Source organism: Elephas maximus, chromosome 6, assembly GCF_024166365.1.
Source record: "Elephas maximus indicus isolate mEleMax1 chromosome 6, mEleMax1 primary haplotype, whole genome shotgun sequence".
In the NCBI taxonomy this organism is placed as follows: Eukaryota; Metazoa; Chordata; class Mammalia; order Proboscidea; family Elephantidae; genus Elephas; species Elephas maximus.
Window position 1 is genome coordinate 74398485 of NC_064824.1, and position 23740 is coordinate 74422224.

A 23740-nucleotide genomic window follows, 5' to 3' on the forward strand; every position below is an offset into this window, starting at 1 on the left:
TTCGAAGGCCAGCGTAGCAGGGGCAGCGTTCTGGGGACCATGGTATCAGGGGACATCTAAGTCACATGGCATAATAAAATCCATTAAGAAAACATTCTGCATCCCACTTTGAAGAGTGGAGTCCGGGGTCTTAAACGTTAGGAAGCAGCCATCTAAGATGCATCATTTGGTCTCAACCCATCTGGATCAAGGGAGAATGAAGAACACCAAGGACAGAAGGTGATTACGAGCCCAAGAGACAGAAAGGGCCACATGAACCAGAGACTACATCATCCTGAGACCAGAAGAACTAGATGGTGCCTGGCTACAACTGATGACTGCCCTGACAAGGAACACAAGAGAACCCCTGAGGGAGCAGGAGAGCAGTGGGATGCAGACCCCAAATTCTCATAAGACCAGACTTAATGGTCTGACTAAGACTAGATGGACCCCCGTGGTCATGGCCCCCAGACCTTCTGTTGTCCCAGGAAAGGAACCATTCCTGAAGCCAACTCTTCAGACATGGATTGGACTGGACAATGGGTTGGAGAAGGATGCTGGTGAGGAGTGAGCTTCTTGGATCAGGTGGACACTTGAGACTATGTTGGCATCTCCTGCCTGGAGGGGAGATGAGAGGGTGGAGGGGGTTAGAAGCTGGTGAAATGGACACAAAAAGAGAGAGTGGAGGGAGAGAGCGGGCTGTCTCATTAGGGGGAGAGTAATTGGGAGTGTGTAACAAGGTGTATCCCCCACGTGTCTGTCAGTTTGTCGTACTGTGGGGGCTTGTGTGTTGCTGTGATGCTCGAAGCTATGCCACCGGTATTCAGATACCAGTCGGGTCACCCATGGAGGACAGGTTTCAGCTGAGCTTCCAGACTAAGACAGACTAGGAAGAAGGACCCGGGAGTATACTTCTGAAAAGCATTAGCCAGTGAAAACCTTAGGAATAGCAGCGGAACGTTGTCTGATATAGTTCTGGAAGATGAGCCCCCCAGGTTGGAAGGCACTCAAAAGATGACTGGGGAAGAGCTGAGTCCTCAAAGTAGAGTCGACCTTAATGACATCGATGGAGTAGAGCTTTCGGGACCTTCATTTGCTGATGTGGCACGACTCAAAATGAGAAGAAACAGCTGAAAACATCCATTAATAATCGGAACTTGCAATGTACAAAGTATGAATCTAGGAAAATTGGAAATCGTCAAAATGTAATGGAATGCATAAACATTGATATCCTAGGCATTAGTGAGCTGAAATGGACTGGTATTGGCCATTTTGAATCAGACAATCATATAGTCTACTATGCTGGGAATGACAACTCAAACAGGAATGGTGTTGCGTTCATAGTCAAAAAGAACGTTTCAAGATCTATCCTGAAGTACAACACTGTCAGCGATAGGATAATATCCATATGCCTACAAGGAAGACCAGTTAATACGACTATTATTCAGATTTACGTACCAACCACTAGGGCCAAAGATGAAGAAATAGAAGATTTTTATCAGGTGCTACAGTCAGAAATTGATCGAATATGCAATCAGGATGCATTGATAATTACCGGCGATTGGACTGTGCAAGTTGGAAACAAGAAAGATCAGCAGTTGGAAAATATGGCCTTGGTGATAGAAACAATGCCAGAGATCGAATGATAGAATTTTGCAAGACTAATGACTTCTTCGTTGCAAATACCTTCTTTCACCAACATAAATGGCGACTATACACATGGACCTCACTGGATGGAACACACAGAAATCAAATTGACTACATCTGTGGAAAGAGAAGATGGAAAAGCTCACTATCATCAGTCAGAACAAGGCCAGGGGCCGACTGTGGAACAGACCATCAATTGCTCATATGCAAGTTCAAGCTGAAACTGAAGAAAATCAGAGCAAGTCCACGACAGCCAAAGCATGACCTTGAGTATATCCCACCTGAGTTTAGAGACCATCTGAAGAATAGATTTGATGCATTGAACACTAGTGACCGCAGACCAGATGAGTTGTGGAATGACATCAAGGACATCATCCATGAAGAAAGCAAGAGGTCACTGAAAAGACAGGAAAGAAAGAAAAGACCAAGATGGATGCCAGAGGAGACTCTGAAACTTGCTCTTGAGCGTCGAGCAGCTAAAGCAAAAGGAAGAATTGATGAAGTAAAAGAACTGAACAGAAGATTTCAATGGGCCTCTCGAGAAGACAAAGTAAAGTATTATAATGACATGTGCAAAGAGCTGGAGATGGAAAACCAAAAGGGAAGAATACGCTTGGTGTTTCTCAAGATGAAAGAACTGAAGAAAAAATTCAAGCCTCGAGTTGCGATAGTGAAGGATTCCATGGGGAAAATATTAAATGACGCAGGAAGCATCAAAAGAAGATGGAAGGAATACACAGAGTCATTATACCAAAAAGAATTAGTCGATATTCAACCATTTCAAGAGGTGGCATATGATCAGGAACCGATGGTACTGAAAGAAGAGATCCAAGCTGCTCTGAAGGCATTGGCGAAAAACAAGGCTCCAGGAACTGATGGAATATCAATTGAGATGTTTCAAGAAACAGACGCAGCGCTGGAGGTGCTCACTTGTCTATGCCAAGAAATATGGAATACAGCTTCCTGGCCAACTGACTGCAAGAGATCCATATTTATGCCTATTTCCAAGAAAGGTTATCCAGCTCAATGTGGAAATTATAGAACAATGTCATTAATATCACACGCAAGCAAAATTTTGCTGAAGGTCATTCAAAAATGGCTGCAGCTGTATATCTACAGGAAACTGCCAGAAATTCAGGCTGGTTTCAGAAGAGGACGTGGAACCAGGGACATCATTGCTGATGTCAGATGGATCCTGGCTGAAAGAGAATACCAGAGGGATGTTTACCTGTGTTTTATTGACTATGCAAAGGCATTCGACTGTGTGGATTATAACAAACTATGGATAACACTGCGAAGAATGGGAATTCCAGAACACTTAATTGTGCTCGTGAGGAACCTTTACATAGATCAAGAGGCAGTTGTTCGGACAGAACAAGGGGATACTGATTGTTTTAAATTCCGGAAAGGTGTGCGTCAGGGTTGTATTCTTTCACCATACCTATTTAATCTGTATGCTGAACAAATAATCCGAGAAGCTGGACTGTATGAAAAAGAACGGGGCATCAGGATTGGAGGAAGACTCTTTAACAGCCTGTGTTATGCAGATGACACAACCTTGCTTGCTGAAAGTGCAGAGGACTTGAAGCACTTGCTAATGAAGATCAAAGACCGCAGCCTTCAGTATGGCTTACGCCTCAACATAAAGAAAACAGAAATCCTCACAACGGGACCAATGAGCAACATCATGACATACGGAGAAAAGATTGAAGTTGTCAAGGATTTCATTTGACTTGGATCCACAATCAACAGCCATGGAAGCAGCAGTCAAGAAATCAAAAGACGCATTGCATTGGGCAAATGTGCTGCAAAGGATCTCTTCAAAGTGTTGAAGAGCGAAGATGTCACCCTGAAGACTGAGGCGCGCTAGCCCCCCCCCCCCAAAAAAAAACCAAGCCATGGTATTTTCAATCACATCATAGGTATGTGAAAGCTGGACAATGAATAAGGATGCCTTTGAACTGTGGTGTAGGTGAAGAATATTTAAAATACCATGGACTGCCAAAAGAACGAACAAATCTGTCTTGGAAGAAGTGCAGCCAGAATGCTCCTTAGAGGCAAGGATGGCGAAACTGTGTCTTACATATTTTGGACATGTTGTCAGGAGGGATCAGTCCCTGGAGAAGGACATCATGCTTGGCAGAGTACAGGGTCAGCGGAAAAGAGGAAGACCGTCAACGAGCTGGATTGACACAGTGGCTGCAACAATGAGCTCAAGCATAACAACGATTGTAAGGATGGTGCAGGACCGCGCAGTGTTTCATTCTGTTGTGCGTAGGGTCGCCGTGAGTTGGAACCAACTCGACGGCACCTGACAACAACAACAAGGTGTATATGGGTTTTTGTGTGAAAGACTGACTTGATTTGTCAACTTTCACTGAACTGCAAGTGCAATTAAAATTATAAAAAATTAAAATATTTTCCATCATGTTATATGCTTAAGCACTTAATAAATTTATATAGAAAGAATGAGTGTATTTATTGGTTTCAGTTTTATCTACTGTTTAGTTTTTAGTTTTCATGTGTTAATAAATTTGCCTGATCATTTTAGTAATGGGAGTTGCTCAGCAAACGAGTAAACCATATTATTAGTTCTCTCTGAAATTAGAAATATTATAGTGTTTAATATTTCACCATTATCAAAAGCTGATTGATCACTTGCAGGATATGTGGGGTACTGTACTATTACCCATGTTGTTTATAGTGCTTAGTCTAATCACTTTTAGATAATGTCAGTCTTTCTAACTAAGCTTTCTCTTAAGCAGTAATTGACATTGTTATAGACCCACACTGTCCACTAGAAATTTCTGTGATGATGGAGATATTCTATATATTCTCTATTTGGTCCATAGCCGCTAGCCGCTTGTAGCTGTTGAGTACTTGAAATGTGGCTAGTGTGACTGAATTAAAAAAAAAAAAAGTACTTTTATTAATTTCGATTTAAATAGTCAATGTGGCTACCATATTGGACAGTGCAGTTATAGAATATTATTCTGATAGAATATTCTAAGTTTTTTATTTAAATTATTTTATGTTATCGATTTATTTAAATTAGTTTGGAATAAAATATCTACCTGGAGAACAGAAAATAGGTGAATATTCTAAGTCATTATAATTAGAATAACATTTTCTTTGTATTTACATAAGAATAAAAGTATGCAGATTACTATCTCAGAATTGATAATAAAAACATGTTTAAGTTGGTGTATTACCTGCTTTATTTGGAGTACTTTTGGATGCTGATGGTGGCACAGTGGTTAAAGCACTCAAGAGCTAACTGAATAGTTGATGGTTCGAACCCACCAGCTGCTGTGAGGGAGAATGATGTGGCAGTCTGCTTCTGTAAAGATTTGTAGCCTTGGAAACACTATGGGGCAGTTCTCCTCTGTCCTATAGGGTCGCTATGAATCGGAATGGACTAGACGGCAGGTTTTTTTTCTTTTTTTTTTTTTGGTTTAGGAGGTTTTCTTCCATCCTGCAACAGAAAGGAGAGATACTTTCCAGGCCTGATTTGGTTTTAGATCTTTATGTTCTTGAAGATAGCCATGACAGTGTTCTGTTTTTGCATTTTTAATGTTTGAATGAAAACATTACTTGTGACATGAAACTTTGTGAACTTCAGATTAATTCAGAAAATTCATTTTGAATCAGTGGTGAGTAATTGTAGTAAATGCTGTAAAATTAATCTTTGGCTAACCAGAATTACATCACTATTGAGGTCTTTGGTAAGCTGAGTGTTGTTAAATTGGTCAAAATTAAGTCAGTTTTTAGTAAAGTAAAAATATCAAGACAAAAGCATGGGTTTGATTGCAAAACATAATTTTGCTTATATACTTGTTTTAGTGAAACACAACTCTTTTTTTTTGGAATATTGATTAGTATAGTTACCACTATGTGTGTAGTTTGGAGCTCTGATGTTTCAGTGGTTAATCGTCCAGCCGCTATCCAAAAGATTGGCAGTTTGAATCCACCAGCTGCTCCTTGGAAACCCTATGGGGCAGTTCTGTTCTGTCCTGTAGGGTTGCTATGAGTCGGAATTGCCTTGACGGCAACGAGTTTAGTTTTTTTGGTTTTTATGTGTGTAGTTTAAGCAAAAGATACCATATTTCCTATTTCGTATAGTATTATAATTGTTAATTAGCAACTAAATATCATTCAGGCCCTTGAGAAGATACATCAAGCAGTTCTTTCAAACTCTTCGCTCTTCCGAAGGCCTCAGTCCCCTCCTCTCTCCTAGTACCTCATTCTTAGCAGATATCCTCTCTTTCCACTTCACAGAATGTGGACACTCTCTCATTTTCTTTTCTTTCCTTACAGCTTCTTGACCAGTTCCCTCATATTACAGTGGGAAAAGCGTCCTGTTTCCTGACAAACAAATCCTTCAACCCATACTTTTACTTCATCTCTGTTTACCTTCTCCTGGATCGTATATATCAGTTATTCCACCTCTTTCTTGTATTTTAGCCTATTTCTACTGTTGTTTTTTCCTATTTGCGTTTTAATGGGCTCAAATCTTCTTTATCATTGATACATATGCATACGTAATAGGAATGAGTTGGCCATTCTACTCCTTTCTTCTTTTTCTTCTCAGCCAGGCTTTTTAAGAGCTGATTATACTTATTCTAATTCTTTCCCTCCTAGCAACTGTGTTTTAACAAACCTTACAGATGATTTTGATGCCTGCTGAAATTTGAGAACCACTGCCCTAGTTTACACTTGTGGGTCTATCGAGAAACAGCGTTATTGTTGTAAATTTAACATTTAGAGGGAATCAACATTTGGTTGGGTGAGGTGGTGTTTAAACTTAGAAACAGTAATTGGTAGATTGGTTAGGATTCGGCTTGGCCGTGAGTGACAGAAAAGCCCAAAGTAGCAGTGGCTTAAAAAGATAGAAGCTTACAGACTTGAATTTCTTCTAGGTTTTCGAATTTGTTAGAGTACAGTTTTTTGTAGTAATCTGATGTGATTCTTTTAATTTTATTTGGGTCTCTTGTGATATCACCTATCTCATTTCTTATTCAGGTTATTTGCTTCCTCCTATTTTTCTTTTGTCAGTTTGGCCAGTGGTTTATCGATTTTGTTAACTTCTTCAAAGAACCACCTTTTGGTCTTGTTAATTCTTTCAATTGTTTTTCTGTTCTCTATTTCATTTAATTCTGCTCTAATTATTATTAGTTGCTTTCTTCTGGTGCCTGATGGTTTCTTTCGTTGCTTTCTTTCTATTTGTTTGAGTTGTAGGGATAATTCTTTGATTTTGGTCCTTTCTTTTTTTAGGATGTGTTCATTTAGTGATATAAATTGATCTCTGAGCACTGCTTTAGCTGTGTCTCAGAGGTTCTGATAGGAAGTATTTCATTCTCATTGGATTCTATGAATTTCTTTATTCCGTCCTTAATTTCTTCTATAACTCAGTTGTTTTTGAGCAGGGTGTTGTTCAGTTTCCAAATGTTTGGTTTCTTTTCCCTGCTTTTTCTGTTACTGATTTCCACTTTTATGGCTCTATGGTCGGAGAAGATGCTTTGTAATATTTTGATGTTTTGGATTCTGTTAAGGCTTGCTTTATGACCTAATATGTGGTCTATTCTAGAGAATGTTCCATGTGCATTGGAAAAGAAAGTATATTTGGCCGCTGTTGGATGAAGTGTTCTGTATGTGTCTATGAGGTCAGAATGGTTGATTGTGGCATTTAGATCTTCCATGTCTTTATTGAGCTTCTTTCTGGATGTTCCGTCCTTCTCCGAAAGTGGTGTGTTGAAGTCTCCTACTATTATTGTGGAGCTGTGTATCTTACTTTTCAATGCTGTTAGAGTTTGTTTTATGTATCTCGAAGCCCTGTCATTGGGTGTGTAAATATTTAATATGATTATATCCTCCTGGTATATTGTCCCTTTAATCATTATATAGCATCCTTCCTTATCCTTTGTGGTGGATTTAACTTTAAATTCTATTTTGTCAGAAATGGCTATTGCCACTCTGGCTCTTTTTTTGATTGTTTGCTTGATGTATTTTTTTCATGCTTTGAATTTTAGTTTGTTTGTGTCTTTAAGGTTTGTCTCTTGTAGGCAGCATATAGACAGATCATGTTTTTTTTATCCATCCTGCCACTCTCTGTCTCTTTATTGGTGCGTTTAGTCCATTTACATTCAGCATAATTATGGATAGGTATGAGTTTTTTTTTTTTTATGAGTTTAGTGCTGTCATTTTGATGTCTTTTTTTGTGTGCTGTTGACAGTTTCTTTTTTCCGCTTAATTTTTTGTGCTGAGTAGTTTTTCTTTATATATTGTCTTTTCCTCTTATGTGTTGTTAATTTTGTTTCTGCTGAGTCTTTATGTTTTTCTTGTATTTTATTTTGATGTGTAGGATTGTTAGTCTCCTTTGTGGTTACCTTAATATTTACTCCTGTTTTTCTAAGTTTAAACCAAACTTTTATTTCTTTATATCACCTTGACTTCCTCTCGATATGAAAGATCTATGACTCCTTTTTTTGGTCCCTCTTTATTGATTTAATGTTCACCTTTTACATAAGGACATTGCTATTTCCCTGTTTGAGCTTTTTTTTTTTAAAAAAAAATCTTGATTTATTTTTGTGATTTCCCTGTCCGGAAATCTGGTCATTCTGTCCTGTGTTCTAGTGTTAGGTTGATATCTGATATTACTGATTTTCTAGCCAGAGAACTCCCTTTTGTATTTGTAGTTTTGGTTTGGTTTTTGCAAATTCTCAAACCTTCTGTTTATCTGGGAATGTGCCGATTTCGCCTTCATATTTGAGAGAGAGTTTTGCTGGGTATATGATTCTTGGCTGGCAGTTTTCTCCTTCAATGCTTTATATATGTCATTCCATTGCCTTCTAGCCTGCATGGTTTCTGTTGAGTAGTGTGAGCTTATTCTTATTGACTCTCCTTTGTAGGTAAATTTTCATTTACCCCAGCAGCTCTTAAAATTCTCTTTATCTTTGGTTTTGGCAAGTTCGATTATTATATGTTTTGGTGACTTTCTTTTGGAATCTACCTTATGGGGAGTTTGTTGAGCATCTTGGATAGGTATCTTCTCCTTTTTCACGGTATCAGGAAAGTTTTCTGCCAACAAATCTTGAACAATTCTCTCTGTATTTTCTGTTCTCCCTCCCTGTTCTGGTACTCCAATCACTCGTAAGTTATTTCTCTTGATAGAGTCCCACATGATTCTTAGGGCTTCTTCATTTTTTAAAAATTCTTTTATTTAATTTTTCTTCAAATATATTGGTTCCAGGTGTTTTATCTTCAATCTCTCTAATTCTTCCTTCCACTTCCTCAATTCTGTTCCTCTGACTTTCTGTTGAGTTGTGTAATTCTGTAATTTTATTGTTAATCTTCTGAATTTCTGATTGCTGTCTCTCTATGGATTCTTGCAGCCTATTAAATTTTTCATTATGCTCTTGAATAACCTTTTTAATTTCTTCAACTCCTTTATCTGTGTGTTCCTTGGCTTGTTCTGCATTTTGCCTGATCTCGTTCTTGATGTCTTGAAGAGTTCTGTATATTAATCTTTTTTTATTCTACTGCTGATAATTCCAGGAAGACCTCTTTGTCCAGAAGATTCCTTGATTCTTTGTTTTGAGAGCTTATTGAAGTGATCATGGTCTGCTTCTCTATGTGATTTAATATTGACTGTTGTCTCTGAACCATCTATCAGTTATTAATCTATTTTATGTTTGCTTACTGTATCCTAGCTTCTTGCCTTGTTTTATTTTGATATGCCCGATCGGCTGCTTGAGTGAGCTAGTGTGATTATTTATGCCTTTGAAGCTCTAATGTCCTGTCACCAGATGGTTAGAGCTGTTACCAGGTCTATGAGCCTAGGAGTCCATCCACTTTTCTTTTATGGATTCAGCTCAGCTGTCCAAGCAGTCAGTCACCAAGTGTGTGGTGCAGGCTCTGCCCTACAGCCTTAGAGGGGCAGGAGTGATTGTTGTAGGCACACGTATCTCATTACAGCAGGGGGTCACTCTCTGAACAAGGCAGGGGGTTGACAACTGTCCCCCAAGTGTCTGTGAGGAAGGCGCGTCCCTGTTCCCTAGAGCGCACAGATGGGTGGGTTCTGCAGCTGGACCATGGGCACCCAGTGGTTTTGGTTATAAGGACTGGGAGGCACCACTTATCCTTGGACCCCTGTCATGGGTGGTTAAGTGACATGGGTGGATCCACCAGTCCTTAGGCCCCTAATGTGGGTAGGTGAGGACCCTGTTTAATAGAAAAAATGGTGTCAAACATCAAAAAGTCACCTCTTCACTGCACAACTGAAACAGCTGAAGTCAGATCTCAGGCACACACACCATTGCAGTCTGCCAACAAGGGCCTAAACTCCTGAAATGACCCCACACAGGTCCGTGCAGGGGTGAAAGATATTCAAATCTGTGGACCATTTGTGCCTGGACAGGAGCCGCTTCTGCCCCAAGTACCCAGTTTAGGGATCTGGCAGATTATCTTTTCCCCCACTTGTTAATTTATTCCTTCTCCAAGGCCAGGAGAATGGCTCAAGACATGGAGTAGGACCTGTATCAGGCCCAGGGAAATCGACAGCCACTGAAGCCAGCTTGGTGGTTGGAGGTGCAGTAAATTAGATGGAAGTACTTAGCTTTTGCCAGGAGTGCTGTTCTTCTCTTATTCCAGAGGCGTAAGTAGACTATGTGGCTTGCTGTCTCTCCCTGAGGAAACCACATCCCTATTGCTACCACCAGCCCCGCCACAGTCATACCAGAGCATCATGCCTGAGGGGCGCCAGTTCCTGTTGAGTCAGGTCCAGCAACTCCTCGCTGCTTCCGAACCATCTCTCCCTACCCCTGCTACTCAATCCGATTTCCTAACTTTGCCTTTGAGGTTCAGGGCTCCTAACTTGTCATGTATATAATCGCTTCACTTGTTTTATCAGGTCTTTGTTGTAAGAGGGATCACTGGAAGCATCTGACTACTCTGCCATCTTGGCCCCACCTCTAGCTTATAGACTTGAAAGCAGGAATTCAGATATGTTGTACACCAATATTCATTGCAGCATTATCCACAATACACAAAAGGTGGAAACAACCTAAGTGCTCATCAGCAGATGAATGGATAAACAAAACATGGTATGTCCATACAATGAAATATTCAGCCATAAAGAGAAATGAAATTCTGATATATACTCTGCTGTAGACGAACCTCGAAAACATTATGCTGAGTGAAATAAGTCAGACGCAAAAGGACAAATGTATGATCCCATTTATATGAAATATCTAGAATAGGCAAATGAATAGAGACAGGCATTTATTAGTGGTTACTGGGGGGAGCCTTGATGGTGCAGTGGTTAAGAGCTCGGTTGCTAACCAAAAGGTTGGCAGTTCGAATCCACCAGCTGCTCCTTGGCAGCCCTATGGGGCAGTTTTACTCTGTCGTATAGGGTTGCTATGAGTCGAAATCAACTCTACGGCAACAGGTTTGGTTTTGGTTTGGGTTAAGGACGGAGAGGGGCTGATGGAATGGGAGTTATTGCTGAAGGAGTACTGAGTTTCTTTTTTTTGGGGTGATGTCAAACTTTTGGAAATGTATAGTGGTGAAGGTAGCGCAGCACGGTGAATGTAATTAATGTCGCTGAATTATACACTTGAAAGTGGCTAAAATGGTAAACTCTTCATTATATATATTTTACCTTAAAAAAAAAAAAAAGAAATAGAAGCTTTATTTCGCTTTCATATAAGCATAGGCAATCCAGGTTTTAGATTGACAACACGATTACTGAGGACCTAGGCACTTTTTTATTGCTGCTTTATAATCCCAAATACTAAGTTTCTACTCCCTGATTCAGTTTGACTGCTATAGCTATAACCCTTTCTACAGTCTATTCAGTAGGAGAAAAGAGAAGGTCATACTTTCCTCTTTGAAAGAAGTTTCCCAGGAGTTGAACAGAACTTTAAGTGAATTGACCAGAGTTTAGACCCTGGCCATACCCAGCTGTAAGGAAGACAGTGAAATAAAGTTTTTAATTTCAGGTAGCTGTGTGCTCAGATATAATTCATAGTTCCACCACTGTAGAGACAGGAAAGAACATGTATGTGGTGGGGTAGGGGGGAGAGATAACTAACAGCCTCTGCCACAGTAAACGCTTGGAAGTGATTACTGGCGCAGTCAGTAAACGGTGTTGAATGCTTATTATAAGTACAAGAAGACCCCAGGTTAGGAACGTCTGACTTATACACAACCTGTAGTTACAAATTAACCCCTGTAAAATTTTGAGGTACGTACAATGATTCGTAATAACAAACTGGTGCTACTTTGTGGCACATATCAAAACATTATTATTACTATATTATTATGTTAAAGATGTTTTAGTGTATCTGCAAGTGTTTCTTTAATGTTTTTTTATGTATAGAAAGGTACACTACATACTATATACTAGGACAAACATTTGACTTATCTGGTGTTAGATACGAACTGTACCTAACTGTTCCTACTTAAATACAAATTCAACTTAAAGACAGACTTAGGAACGGAATTTGTTTGTAATCTGGGGACTGCCTATCTTATATTAGGTGTGGAGGAATGAGGAAGATTAGAAGGGGAAACAGAATTACAAAAAAAATTAAAACCTAGTTCTTAGCTTTCTAAGTGGTTACATTCACTGGAAGAGATCAGTCATACATACGTAAGTTTACAGAGCAATGTATGAATCAGAGGGTGTAAGTAGCGAGGGATCAGACTTGTGTGGGGTTTATCTTAGAGGAAAGCATTTCCAGTGGACTAGACTTTTGGGAAGACAGGTTTGATGAAGAGAATTGACATGCTTTTGGGTAAATGGAGTTCTTTGTATAAGATATCAAGCGCTGTTTAATATTCTTACTACCCAGCAAGAGTCTTCAGGATTGATTTCCAATCTAGAACTGAGGAAGGAATTGTAATAAGACACCCTATGAGAAATATCTATTGGGTAGGAGTAGGCTTATCCTACAATATGATGTTAATATTTTAGTAATCTTACTATATTATAAGTAATATCCTTGTTAATGTATTTATTTATCTTAATTTACATTTGATTGCTACTTAAAATAGTTTCCTCAGTTTCAAAATAGATAAAAGTTTTGTTTTCTAATTTGTATGTGATAAATTAGAACCATTGTAACCTAAGTCTTCCCCAGTTGAATATGTTTATAGAAAGAGCATACGTAAATCTTGTGGGTGGAGAAAAAGTTTTACCCAGAAGTAACAGCAGAAAGAACAAGGGAGTAAGCTTTGAGTGTTATGTATTTTCCCAGGCAGAAGGCATATGGGTTTGGCAAAGAGTTCGCTGGTATTTTAGAAATATTTAAAAGTGATTTAGTGTGATTTGGCACATACGGTTTTGTATTTTTTTTTACTTAATATTGTAATGTGGACATTATTCCTTGTCATAAAAAATTCCTCAAAAATATGATTTTAAAAACTGACTGCATAACATTCCACAGTTTGGATTTACCATAAATGTATTTACTGTTCCCTTATTGTTGGATATTTAAGTTGATTATAAAATGTTTGCTATTATTAAAAAAAAAAGCTAAAATGAACAAGTTAAGCCTTAAAAAGTGAATTAACATAGAAGTGACAGTTTAGGATATTGAGTATTATATTAGAGAGAATGCTGAAGTAGCAGAATAACATTTTGAGGATTTTTCCCCTCACAAGAGAAAGACAATGATCCTGGGAAGAGCAGTGAAATCAATGGCTTATAAAATTTGGACTTTAATGATTTCTTAAAGAAACCAAAAGCAATATACAATGTCACTGACTTACATAAACTAATACAGTAAAAGAAATGTGGATAATTTACATTTTCTTCCTTAAACTTGAATAAATGCTTTAAATTTCATTTATCTATTTGTGTCTAAGTCATATCGATTTTTAGTACTAACATGACATTTTGCATTTGTTTAGAAAACAAAAATCCTTTACTTTAAATTGAGTTATTATTCTTCAGTTGTGTTACTATATCAACTACTACTTTAGTTTGGGGGGGAAGTTATGTTCAAATGTGCATGTACTTCACTGGCCTTACTGTACTTCTGTTAATTACAGGCCTTTTTGCAAATGTGTAATCTGCCTATCAAAGTGGTTTGTAGGTCAAATGCAGAATACATGTCTCCATCTGGTAAGTGTGATTTTTTTTCCCTTCTCTGTTAATACTCTGCATTGATAAAATTATCGATAGTCCAGTTTATACGCAGATATTAAAAATGTCTATTTTTTTAAACCTTTTGAAGAAAGTTAAAATGAAGCAGCAATTGCAGACTTGGCAATCTTGGAATGACTGTCTACTTATTTCAACTCTGTGGTCAGAAATGATTATTGAAATGTTATGGGAATTATTTTTAAATAGTAAATATTAAGGAAATGTGTGACCTCTTATTTCCCCAGTCTTCCTTATATAAGATTGTTTACTTGTCAGAAAATAAATTTTAATATTAATGAATGCATTCATTATTCATCACATTTCTCTAAATTATATTCACCCATTATATGGTGGGAAAAAGAGACATTGTGGAATAATTAGCTTGTCATAGATCTGAGTGAAAGTCATTACTGAAAGTTTTTGTTTCTACCTTTTTCCCGTAATGCTTTATTTTAACAGATTTTAAGATAACTTTTTATTAAAGTTTCTACTTTTGTGCTATTTTTTATAACCAGTGTTGCCTTTTCCTTCAATGTCATGTATTAGTAGATTAAAGTACTATTTTAAATAAATATGATTAAAATAACTTTTAGCATAAAAATATAGTACTGCAAAGCTGGTAATTTAAATATTAAATATACTTGATATAGATTATGGTTTTAATGGAGCAGTAATAATACATAGAATTGCTTCCCGCTTCTTTATGAGTAAATCCAGTGAGTATAAACATTTGGTATAAATGTGTTACATTGCTTTTTAATCAGATACTTATCTCTTCATTGGTTAAACATTTAAAAAAAATCTTAAGTTCTTAAGCGTGGTAATAAATTGTCAAAATGTGTGAAAACATGCTCCCTGTACCTGAAAATTTTATATGAATACATCTACATTTATAGGTTTATGAATATACATTAAAAAATTTTCCATAAAAGAATTTCTAGACTTACAAGCCTAAACATATTTTAGATTTTTGTAGAATATTCATTGACTCGCTCTGTGCTGATATTATACATAAGTTTTTATAAACACTGAATTCTGGCCAAACGAATTATGTTGCTTTCTGTCCATCTTTTTCCTCTATGTGGTTTTACAAAATAGAGTTTGTGTATATACATATAAAAAGGTCAATAAGCTAATAGTAAAGTTAAAATCTCTGGCAAGTGAGGATAAGCCATATAGTTCATCCATTTCCTAAAATGACTGTACTGTACTTAGTATCACCAAAGTACTTATCTATCTTCTTTTTATAGACTCTATGAAAGACAAGAAAACCCTGGTGGCATAGTGTAGTTAAGTGCTATGGCTGCTAACTAAAAGGTTGGCAGTTCGAATCCATCAGGTGCTCCTTGGAAACTCTATGGGACAGTTCTACTCTGTCCTATAGGGCCGCATTGAGTTGGAATCAACTTCACGGCAATGGGTTTTTTTTTTTTTTAATATGAAAGGCAAACAGATAAATATTACAGAGATATACATACATAACAGTCATAGGAGGAGCGCCTGTAGGTAGATGAAAATGGCACTTTCTAGTAAGATATTTAAATTTCATCACGTCTCAAATTACTGTTCCCTTTCATCGTGATTTTGAATAATCGAAGGAACATTTTTTACTTCATTTACTTATTTGATCTTGTCGATTTTTAAAGCAGACGGTAGCCTGGAATAGTCAAAAGACCGCTTGGTTAAAAGTTAGGAAATATTTACTCTAATCCTTCTGTGACTTTGTCACATATTAACTATTTCCTTGGGTTTTTCCCCCCCCTCTGAGCCTCAGAGAGTACATCTGTAACCTGAGGTGGTTGAATTGGATGACATCCAAGGTCTGTTCTCTGAATCTACAAACTTGCTTGGCAACGTGTTCTTGCATTCTTTAGAAGTAAAATTTCTTAAAAATGATTATTCTGCCTAAAATGAAAAATGAGGTCCCCTCAGTTTTATAGGAAAAATGACCTTTTATTGGTACCAGAGAATAACTGTCTGACTGTGCTTTTGCCTGATACTTGCAATAATAAAGATACAACATTGGTTTCATTTTCAGTCAGGTTAGCATCAGAAAACATTATTATTCATTTCTAACTTGTTGCCTTGATTTTTAAATATCTCTTTAGAGATATATTAGATGAGTACTCACTGACTACTCATACTCCTTTCCTGCTTTAGAATCTACAATGCTCAATATATTTTTAAAGAAGAAAAAAAAAAAGCAAACTCTTTCTCCAGGGACTCCAACTATATATTGAAAATGAGAAATACTTGCTCTAAAAGTGTCACACCCCCAAAGTACTCTTCAATCTAGGCACTCATTTATGACAAAATTTCATTCTCAGATCATTTTATCCCAGAGAGCCTGCATTATTTATAGCATAATAGTAGTTGCAAGGTTTATAAAGAGATAGAAAAAAGGAATACAGAATTCAGTGCTCTTACATTGGTAACATGGAAGGGTCTTCTAAATACATCTATTGAATTGTTGTGCTCCAAAAGGCCTGCCTTTCCTTTGTAATGCATGTTATCCCGTGGATGCAGATGAAGCTTTTGTTGGTGCTGTGCACCCCATCCATTACCCTTAGGCTGATTGAGCCAGAGAGGAGTGAATCTATTGAAAAGGAGCATGAAGAAGCCTGCTGTTAATGTGAACTCTATTTGAACTAGGTCTGACAGTAGGTTTCATCTTCTGGCATTTGGGATAGACTTTGCTGTTTGGAGACTATTTTATTCTTACCACCTCTGATAATGTCATCAAATATTAGTATGTATTAATATGAGATGTTACTTTTTTAATGTGGCATTTACTTAGAGAAGCCAACTTTTATAAGCGTATTACATATTCTTTTTACCCCACGTGTATTGGGAACATACATTGTGTTATTAACTCAGAAACTAGCACACTGTCAAAGATTTTTAGTTCTCTTAATTCATGGTATTTTTGAGCCAAAGACATTTATTAATGTACCAGTATGTGCTTAAAATACTGAGCTTAATGTGAATCAGATATTTAAAATTAAAAGATGTAAAAAGAGAACGTTTCTTAAATGTAGTTTAAAATACAGATTGATTCTTTGTACTCTGAAGAGAAACCTAGTTAAATTTCTTTGAAATTTATCAGTGGTCACGTGGTCGTGAACCAATGTCCTAGTTTAGTAATTTGAATAATTTGTACTTACTGCTTTATAGTGATTTGCTAGCATTAGTTTCTGAAAAAGGAAATACTGTGATCTGTTGGTCTATCCAAGTGAAGAACTCAAGAAATGAATCTACTTGTTCTTTTTTCTTTTGCTTTAAAATCAGTCAGTAACCAGTGTTTAAAAATTTATAGAACTTAACACACATTTGACTACAATTTTCAAAAGTTTAGTTTAACGAAATCTCTGTATTAATAAAATATATCCCAGTTTTATGTTAATTTCCTTTTGTTAGCATAGACTTAATTTCTAAGTATTTTCATGCATTTTTTTTCCTCAACAGGTAAAGTACCTTTTATTCATGTGGGAAATCAAGTAGTATCAGAACTTGGTCCAATTGTCCAATTCGTTAAAGCCAAGGTAATAAAATACACAATGATCACAATGACCCAGAAATAAACCATTCATCATTTTTTAGTGCGTTTTAACATTTACATTGATTTTAACCTAGTTTTATAAAATGCTGATATAAACTACTAGAGAAATAATTCTACAATATAAGTTTTTCTTTTTCTATAATATAAATCAGTGGCATAAGAGGTAGCTTAATCTTTCCAAAACGGTAGATAATTTTCCGGCTTACTATTTTGAGAATTTTGGTCATAAAAACTGTTAGATTGTTATACAATATCAGATTAACCCTTGAGAAGGGAGATAGGATATGTTTAAAAGTTGAATGTGCTAATCTATCCATTTGAATTATTATACTTTTCATTTATTCAGTTTAGATTTCAATACTTATCTAAGGACCACCGCCATGAACACTTTGGGAGCCATCCTTCTAAAACTATCTCTGTGCATATATGTGTTATTTTACAAACTGACTTTTAAAATTATCAATGTTTGGAGATTTTTCCACGTTAATGACTGTAGTTATGTATCATCTTTTTAAATTGTATATTATTCTGTATAGTATATTAATTGTTATACGGATATGTTATAATTTACTTATTTAAGTCTTTACTGATGGCTATTTAGGTTGTTGCCAATTTCTTGCTGTTACAAGGAGTATTAAGATACATATTCTTGTACATAAACATTTGCACATTTGTCTGATTGTCTCCTTAGGATAAATTCCTAAGAGTGATATTACAGTGTCATAGTGTATGTACTTTTAAAATCTTATATCAAAATTAAAGGTTATATCTTTTTATGCATCTACCAGTTACTATAGTGTATCGTTGTTAGTTGCTGTTGAGTTGATTCCGAATTCTGTTTCCCTATACCTTTACTGATGCTATTTTTCATCACTGAACACTTTATAAACAATACATGTTAATATTTTAGCATTTCTTTATTACAAATAAGCTTAGTCTCTTAAAAAAAAGTTTACTGACCATTGTTTTTTCTTTTGTGAAATAATTACTAATGTAATTTTGTCCACTGAAAGATGCATTTTTATAATGAAAAATACGAGTAATGAGTATTTTTTAATGATAGCAGAGTATTAAATATGGATTCATATAAAAGAATTTTGTTTTAGGATCAATTTTGGAAATTAATCCATTGGACATCTCTAGTAGGAACATTGATATTATATTACTTGGCAGTAAGATAACTGAAAGTTTTTGTGTATTTAATATGATCTTCTTTTAAATTTTTTTAAATTCCCTTTAGGGCCATTCGCTTAGTGACGGGCTGGATGAAGTCCAAAAAGCAGAAATGAAAGCCTACATGGAATTAGTCAACAATATGCTGTTGACTGCAGAGGTATAATACAAGATAATAGGGCTTGAAAGTAAGCTTTTCCGCCCATAAAATATCATCTTTCTTTTATATTGTTTTAGAATTATTGAGAAATAAAAAAAATAGTCAAGCAACTGTAGGGCTAAACTGGTTATCCACATCGTTTAATCATTGATGTTTTCAGTTCTAGTTTTTCTATTTATAAAAAGGGGTGATTCTTGCCCAATTACTATTTTACTTCAGCCTTGTGAAGTTTACTTAAATAATATCTATAAAATACTTTAATGGTATTTAGAGATATACTGTATAAATAAGAAATATTTTTATAAAGTATTACCATTAAATTTTATGATTCTCTATGGCAATATTAGCTAAGGGGAGAAAAACTCTCATATGTGACCTTTATAAAGTTGACTTATAAAAAATTACTATGGCAAGAAATAACTTTTTTTATCCATTTTCTCTTTGGTATTGTGAAGTTTTAGTGACTATTCTTTTGTTCCTAGTTGTATCTTCAGTGGTGCGATGAAGCTACAGTAGGGGAGGTGAGTGGTTCTGCAGCATTTATCTTAATTAAAATTTAATGAGAAAACACTTTTGCTCAGAATCGCAAGTCCCTGCTCATAAATGAAACATTGTGGTTTATACCATTAGAGATATAGTTTTTCACTTACTTTAATTTTGCTTGCACATACATTTTAGGGAAGTTATGTGTCATTCTTTGATATAACTGGTTGCAAAGTACATAAAAGTTTATATATTTTTAAAGCGAATGGTTTAAAATTTTAATTTTTTAGACTGCAAGCTATGTATTTTCTTCAGATTGTTCTATTTGTGTTCTCTGAAAATGTATTTCCTTCAGAATTTTAGTTGTAAAAACAGCCTTTGTTTTTAGGAAGAACTATGTTTTTAACAGAATCTTTTTGCTTTAGATTACTTATGCTAGGTATGGATCCCCTTACCCTTGGCCTCTGAATCACATTTTGGCCTATCAGAAACAGTGGAAAGTGAAACGTAAGATGAAAGCTATTGGATGGGGTAACAAGACTCTGGACCAGGTCAGTTCAGGTTGAAGTTGACAAAACCCTCAACTTTATACATTAAAGAAATTTATTCTTTGAGTTGATACTCAAGTAAAAAAAAACCCTTTATAATATAAAGTTAGCAAAACATTTGCTAATTGTTCTCTGTAACATGATATACTTATTGTATGATTCATTTTATAAAAATCACACATGCTTAATTGTAAAAAAAGTTATATAAGTAAAAAAAAGTTATATAATACAGAAAAGTTTAAAAAGGATATAAAAACTGCCTGAGACTCTACCACCTAGAAATTGCCACAGTTGACAACTTGGAGAACATTTCTCTTAGATGCATCTTAATAGCATTTTCCTTAAGTGGAGCCATATTATACCTGCCACTGTATAACCTATACATTGTGGTCGTCTTTTGTGTCGATAAATATAGATCTGCAACGTCAGGGCTTAAAAAAACACACCCAGTGCTTAGTATATGTATTTGTCTTTGGTCCTAAATTTACTGAAGTAGCAAAATTTAAGAAATGTATATCTTTTCAGGGTCATGAGTTTAAGCATCATTAAGCTAATTAATGTCTCTTTTTCCCGAATCCTAGCCAGCCTTCTCACTGATGTATGCCATTGGCCACAAGGGGGATTGTAAATGAATAGGGATGGAGTAAATAAAATCCATCACTACTAGTGGGAAAACAAGTCAAATGCTTTTACTCATGGTGGGCCAGCAGTGTCATCTCTGTGAAGCAGATTATTTTGTATATGCAAAGTCATTTGAAAATACGGATCAAGGAAAACATTTCTGCGGGGAGTAGAGTTTTGAGAGAAAAACTTTCTCAGTGATAATCCTTATATTGTAACTTAAATGTACTTGCGTTTAAAGGAAATTTGCTCTCGATTTTTCTTCCTGTTTCTTATATAAAAAGTATTACTCATCCTATATAAATAGTCTATAGTCTGATTAAATATAGTATTAAAAACCAAACCAAACCCATTGCTGTCGAGTTGATTCCGACTCATAGTGACCCTATAGGACAGAGTAGAACTGCCCCATAGGGTTTCCAGGGAGCAGCTGGTGGATTCAAACTGCCAACCTTTTGTTTAGCAGCTGAGCTCTTAACTACTGTACTGCCACAGCTCCATATATTATAAAAGATTAATTTATGTTTTTGTTATAAAATGTGATATAAATTGTTTTAGACACCTTTTTATTGTTTTGCTCATTTAAATATTTTTCTTTGGGGTCTGTTACCTATGTTAGGTCTTAGAAGATGTAGACCAGTGCTGTCAAGCTCTTTCTCAAAGACTGGGAACACAACCGTATTTCTTCAATAAGCAGTAAGAAATTTTATTTTTTCCATATATTTAGGTTACAAATTTCTTTCATGATAGAGGATTTTTTTTCCTCAATTAATAAACAGCCAAATTATCATGTTTTAATATTATTTTTCATATAGCCTAATAAATTAGATAAATAATATATAAAACTGAGTTCTGTTTCAAGGAATATTTATTATTTTTGAAAAGATTTAATTTTTTCAAATTTATATTTGCACTCATCAAACATTTATTAGCACTTCCCGTGTGTCAGGCACAGTGTCAGGCACAGTGCTAGGCTCCGGGAGACTAAGATTTCTCAAATGCAGTCCTTGCCATTAGCAGTTTCTCTTAAGGGCAGATATGTATACTAGTCTAATGATGGTAAGGTTCTAATAAAGGTAATTTGGGGTGCTGTGTATGGAACTATGAAATCTTAAGATTGTCAACTTGTAAAGTACTATTAAAACATGAAGATGCTACTAGTGTAACCCTAGGTGTCTATGTAGGGTGAATAAAAGTGAATAAAGTTAAACCAAAAATATTGCTGAGTGGACGTGCACTGTTATGAACTTATTTATCTTTTAAAGATGAATGAAAGTATTTGTGAACACATGAATGAGTATAAAGGATATAGGTTAAATATATATGTGTATGTATGTATATAAATATAAATAAATAAGTGTGTGTATATATCTATGTGAGCTGAGGAATTCATGTTTCATTAAGATAGGATATTTTTGCAACCTGAAAAGAATCTCTGATGTAGGTGAAAATGGATTTTCTTCTTTTACATTCTTACAATTTTAATATATCAGAATCAGCTATCCTGTGATCCAGTTTAAGATGAGCTTAAATTAGCATTTTAATTTTAGTGGTTTGCTTAGAAACTCTAACCTTTTCTTGGCTTTTTAATTAAAATTTCTGGATTTTTAGATGGCTAATTTTTTTTTTTTTAGTAATTTTTAAAAAGGTTTCTTTGCGATTATTTATCTTCAAAGGTATTCATCTTCTATAGCCATATCAAACGTCTTTTGATAGAGGTTTGATGATTTGATAAAAATGACTATGATGATAGCCTGGAAATATTTAAATTATATTACGTTGTAGCATAAGTCATGTATACTATATATAAACTGACATTAAACTAAAATTTGAGTTCCATTGATCTCTGAAGCAGAAAGGTCACAAAGTTCAAACCATGAAATGCTGGTAGGTAAAGACTCTACGGCTATGTTTCTAGTGACGTTTGCTATGCAGATTCTTTCTACTTGCTTAGTCCCTAACACAAAAGAAATGTACCCAAATGTTAGTATTATGTAGTTCTTTTTCTTTCTGATATAGGAATTTTTTGGAGTTGAAAAGCTCAGAAGGAGTGTGTTTTATTGTTTGAAGTGCATCATTTTGTTTTAAGAGTTGGTTTTGTTATGCACACTGTCTTCAGGGGAGGCCAGGAGAATAGATCTAACTTATTTTTCTTCTTATTTAAACCCGCTGGCAAAGAGTTAGTGATCAGGGGTCATTTGGCATATAGTTCAGTGGCATGATCAAGATAATTTTTTTCTTTATAAGGAAATAATTATATTTAAACTTATTGTGAAAAATTCAAAATTTAGAACGTGCAAAACCAAAGGCTTGCTTTTGAGGAACTCCTTAAATAATATGAAATTGTAGGTTTTGAAATAATTTTATCTTATCTGAAGCTTAAACTGATAAACATTTTCCCCTAACAAGCAATTATGGTCAAAGAATGGAATAGATTTAATCTTTAATTTTACCCAATTAATATTAGAATGTAAGTAAATTACATTTAAGAAAAAGTAATTTGTATTTTCACTTTGTTGTGGCAAAAATTTTCTCATTCCTGTATCTATAAAGCAAATCCACTGCCATCGAGTCCATTCTGACTCATAGTGACTCTATAGACAGAATAGAACTGCCCTATAGGGTTTTGAAGGCTATAAATCTTTACAGAAGCAGACTGCCACATCTTTCTCCTGTGGAGCAGCTGGTGGGTTAGCAGACAGGTGCTTGAACCACTGCACCAACAGGGCTCCCCTTTATCTGTAGCAGGGTCATTACTTTGTAAAACACTATAGCTTAGTGAATAGAGCACTTGCTTAAGTCAAGATATATGACATTGGACTGCCAAGTCAGGGCCCTGAATTTTAGTCTTGGCTCTAACTTATACTGAACTTGGGCAGATTACTTTGTTTTCCTGTATGCCCCATTCCCCCCAACAGAATCAGGTTTCCTTCTAGCTTACCTACTGGGGTTGTTGAGAGGACTCATGCAAGAAACCAAATGGCTTTAATCAATGAGAGAAAAGAAAAAGGTAGTTAAAGGAAATCTTAGAGCAATAATAGTAATTGGGATGAGAAGACAAGAAGGTAAATTGTGAGAAGGAAAAAGGTAAATGAATTTGAAAAAAAAAAAAAGTAATACAAGATGGTTAGTAACATTGGTGGCTTTTTTATCCTTCATAATACATAATGTTGAATATTTAACTATTTAAAACATAATTTTAAAACAAAATCTGTACTGTCCGTTGCACCCATGCTATCTTGTTTATGTGATACCGGTTAAGACAACTACCCAAGACTACTAGGGCATTTAATCCCTTTCAGGTGGTGAATGTGGACTTGGAATGGTAAAACTAAAATTTTTCTTAAAGTGACCTTTTCACGTTATTTTAATAAAAGAAAATAAAATAAAATAAATATATATTTTTTCCTAAATATAAT

The 23740-nt window shown here is 35.5% G+C and overlaps 1 protein-coding gene across 4 annotated transcripts in view; it reads left to right on the forward strand.

Moving 5' to 3' along the window:
- Positions 1-23740, forward strand: part of MTX2 (metaxin 2) — an 87530-nt gene that overhangs the window by 58352 nt on the left and 5438 nt on the right. For 3 of the 4 annotated variants that reach the window (XM_049887518.1, XM_049887519.1, XM_049887514.1), the window contains 6 exons: positions 13684-13756; positions 17243-17319; positions 18577-18669; positions 19152-19190; positions 19578-19703; positions 20941-21017. In XM_049887518.1, the coding sequence (XP_049743475.1) occupies positions 13696-13756; positions 17243-17319; positions 18577-18669; positions 19152-19190; positions 19578-19703; positions 20941-21017 (473 nt within the window). In that variant the 5' untranslated portion in view covers positions 13684-13695. Of the gene's footprint in view, positions 1-9077; positions 10728-13683; positions 13757-17242; positions 17320-18576; positions 18670-19151; positions 19191-19577; positions 19704-20940; positions 21018-23740 lie in introns of those variants that run through there. The other variant, XM_049887515.1, reaches the window with a different exon arrangement.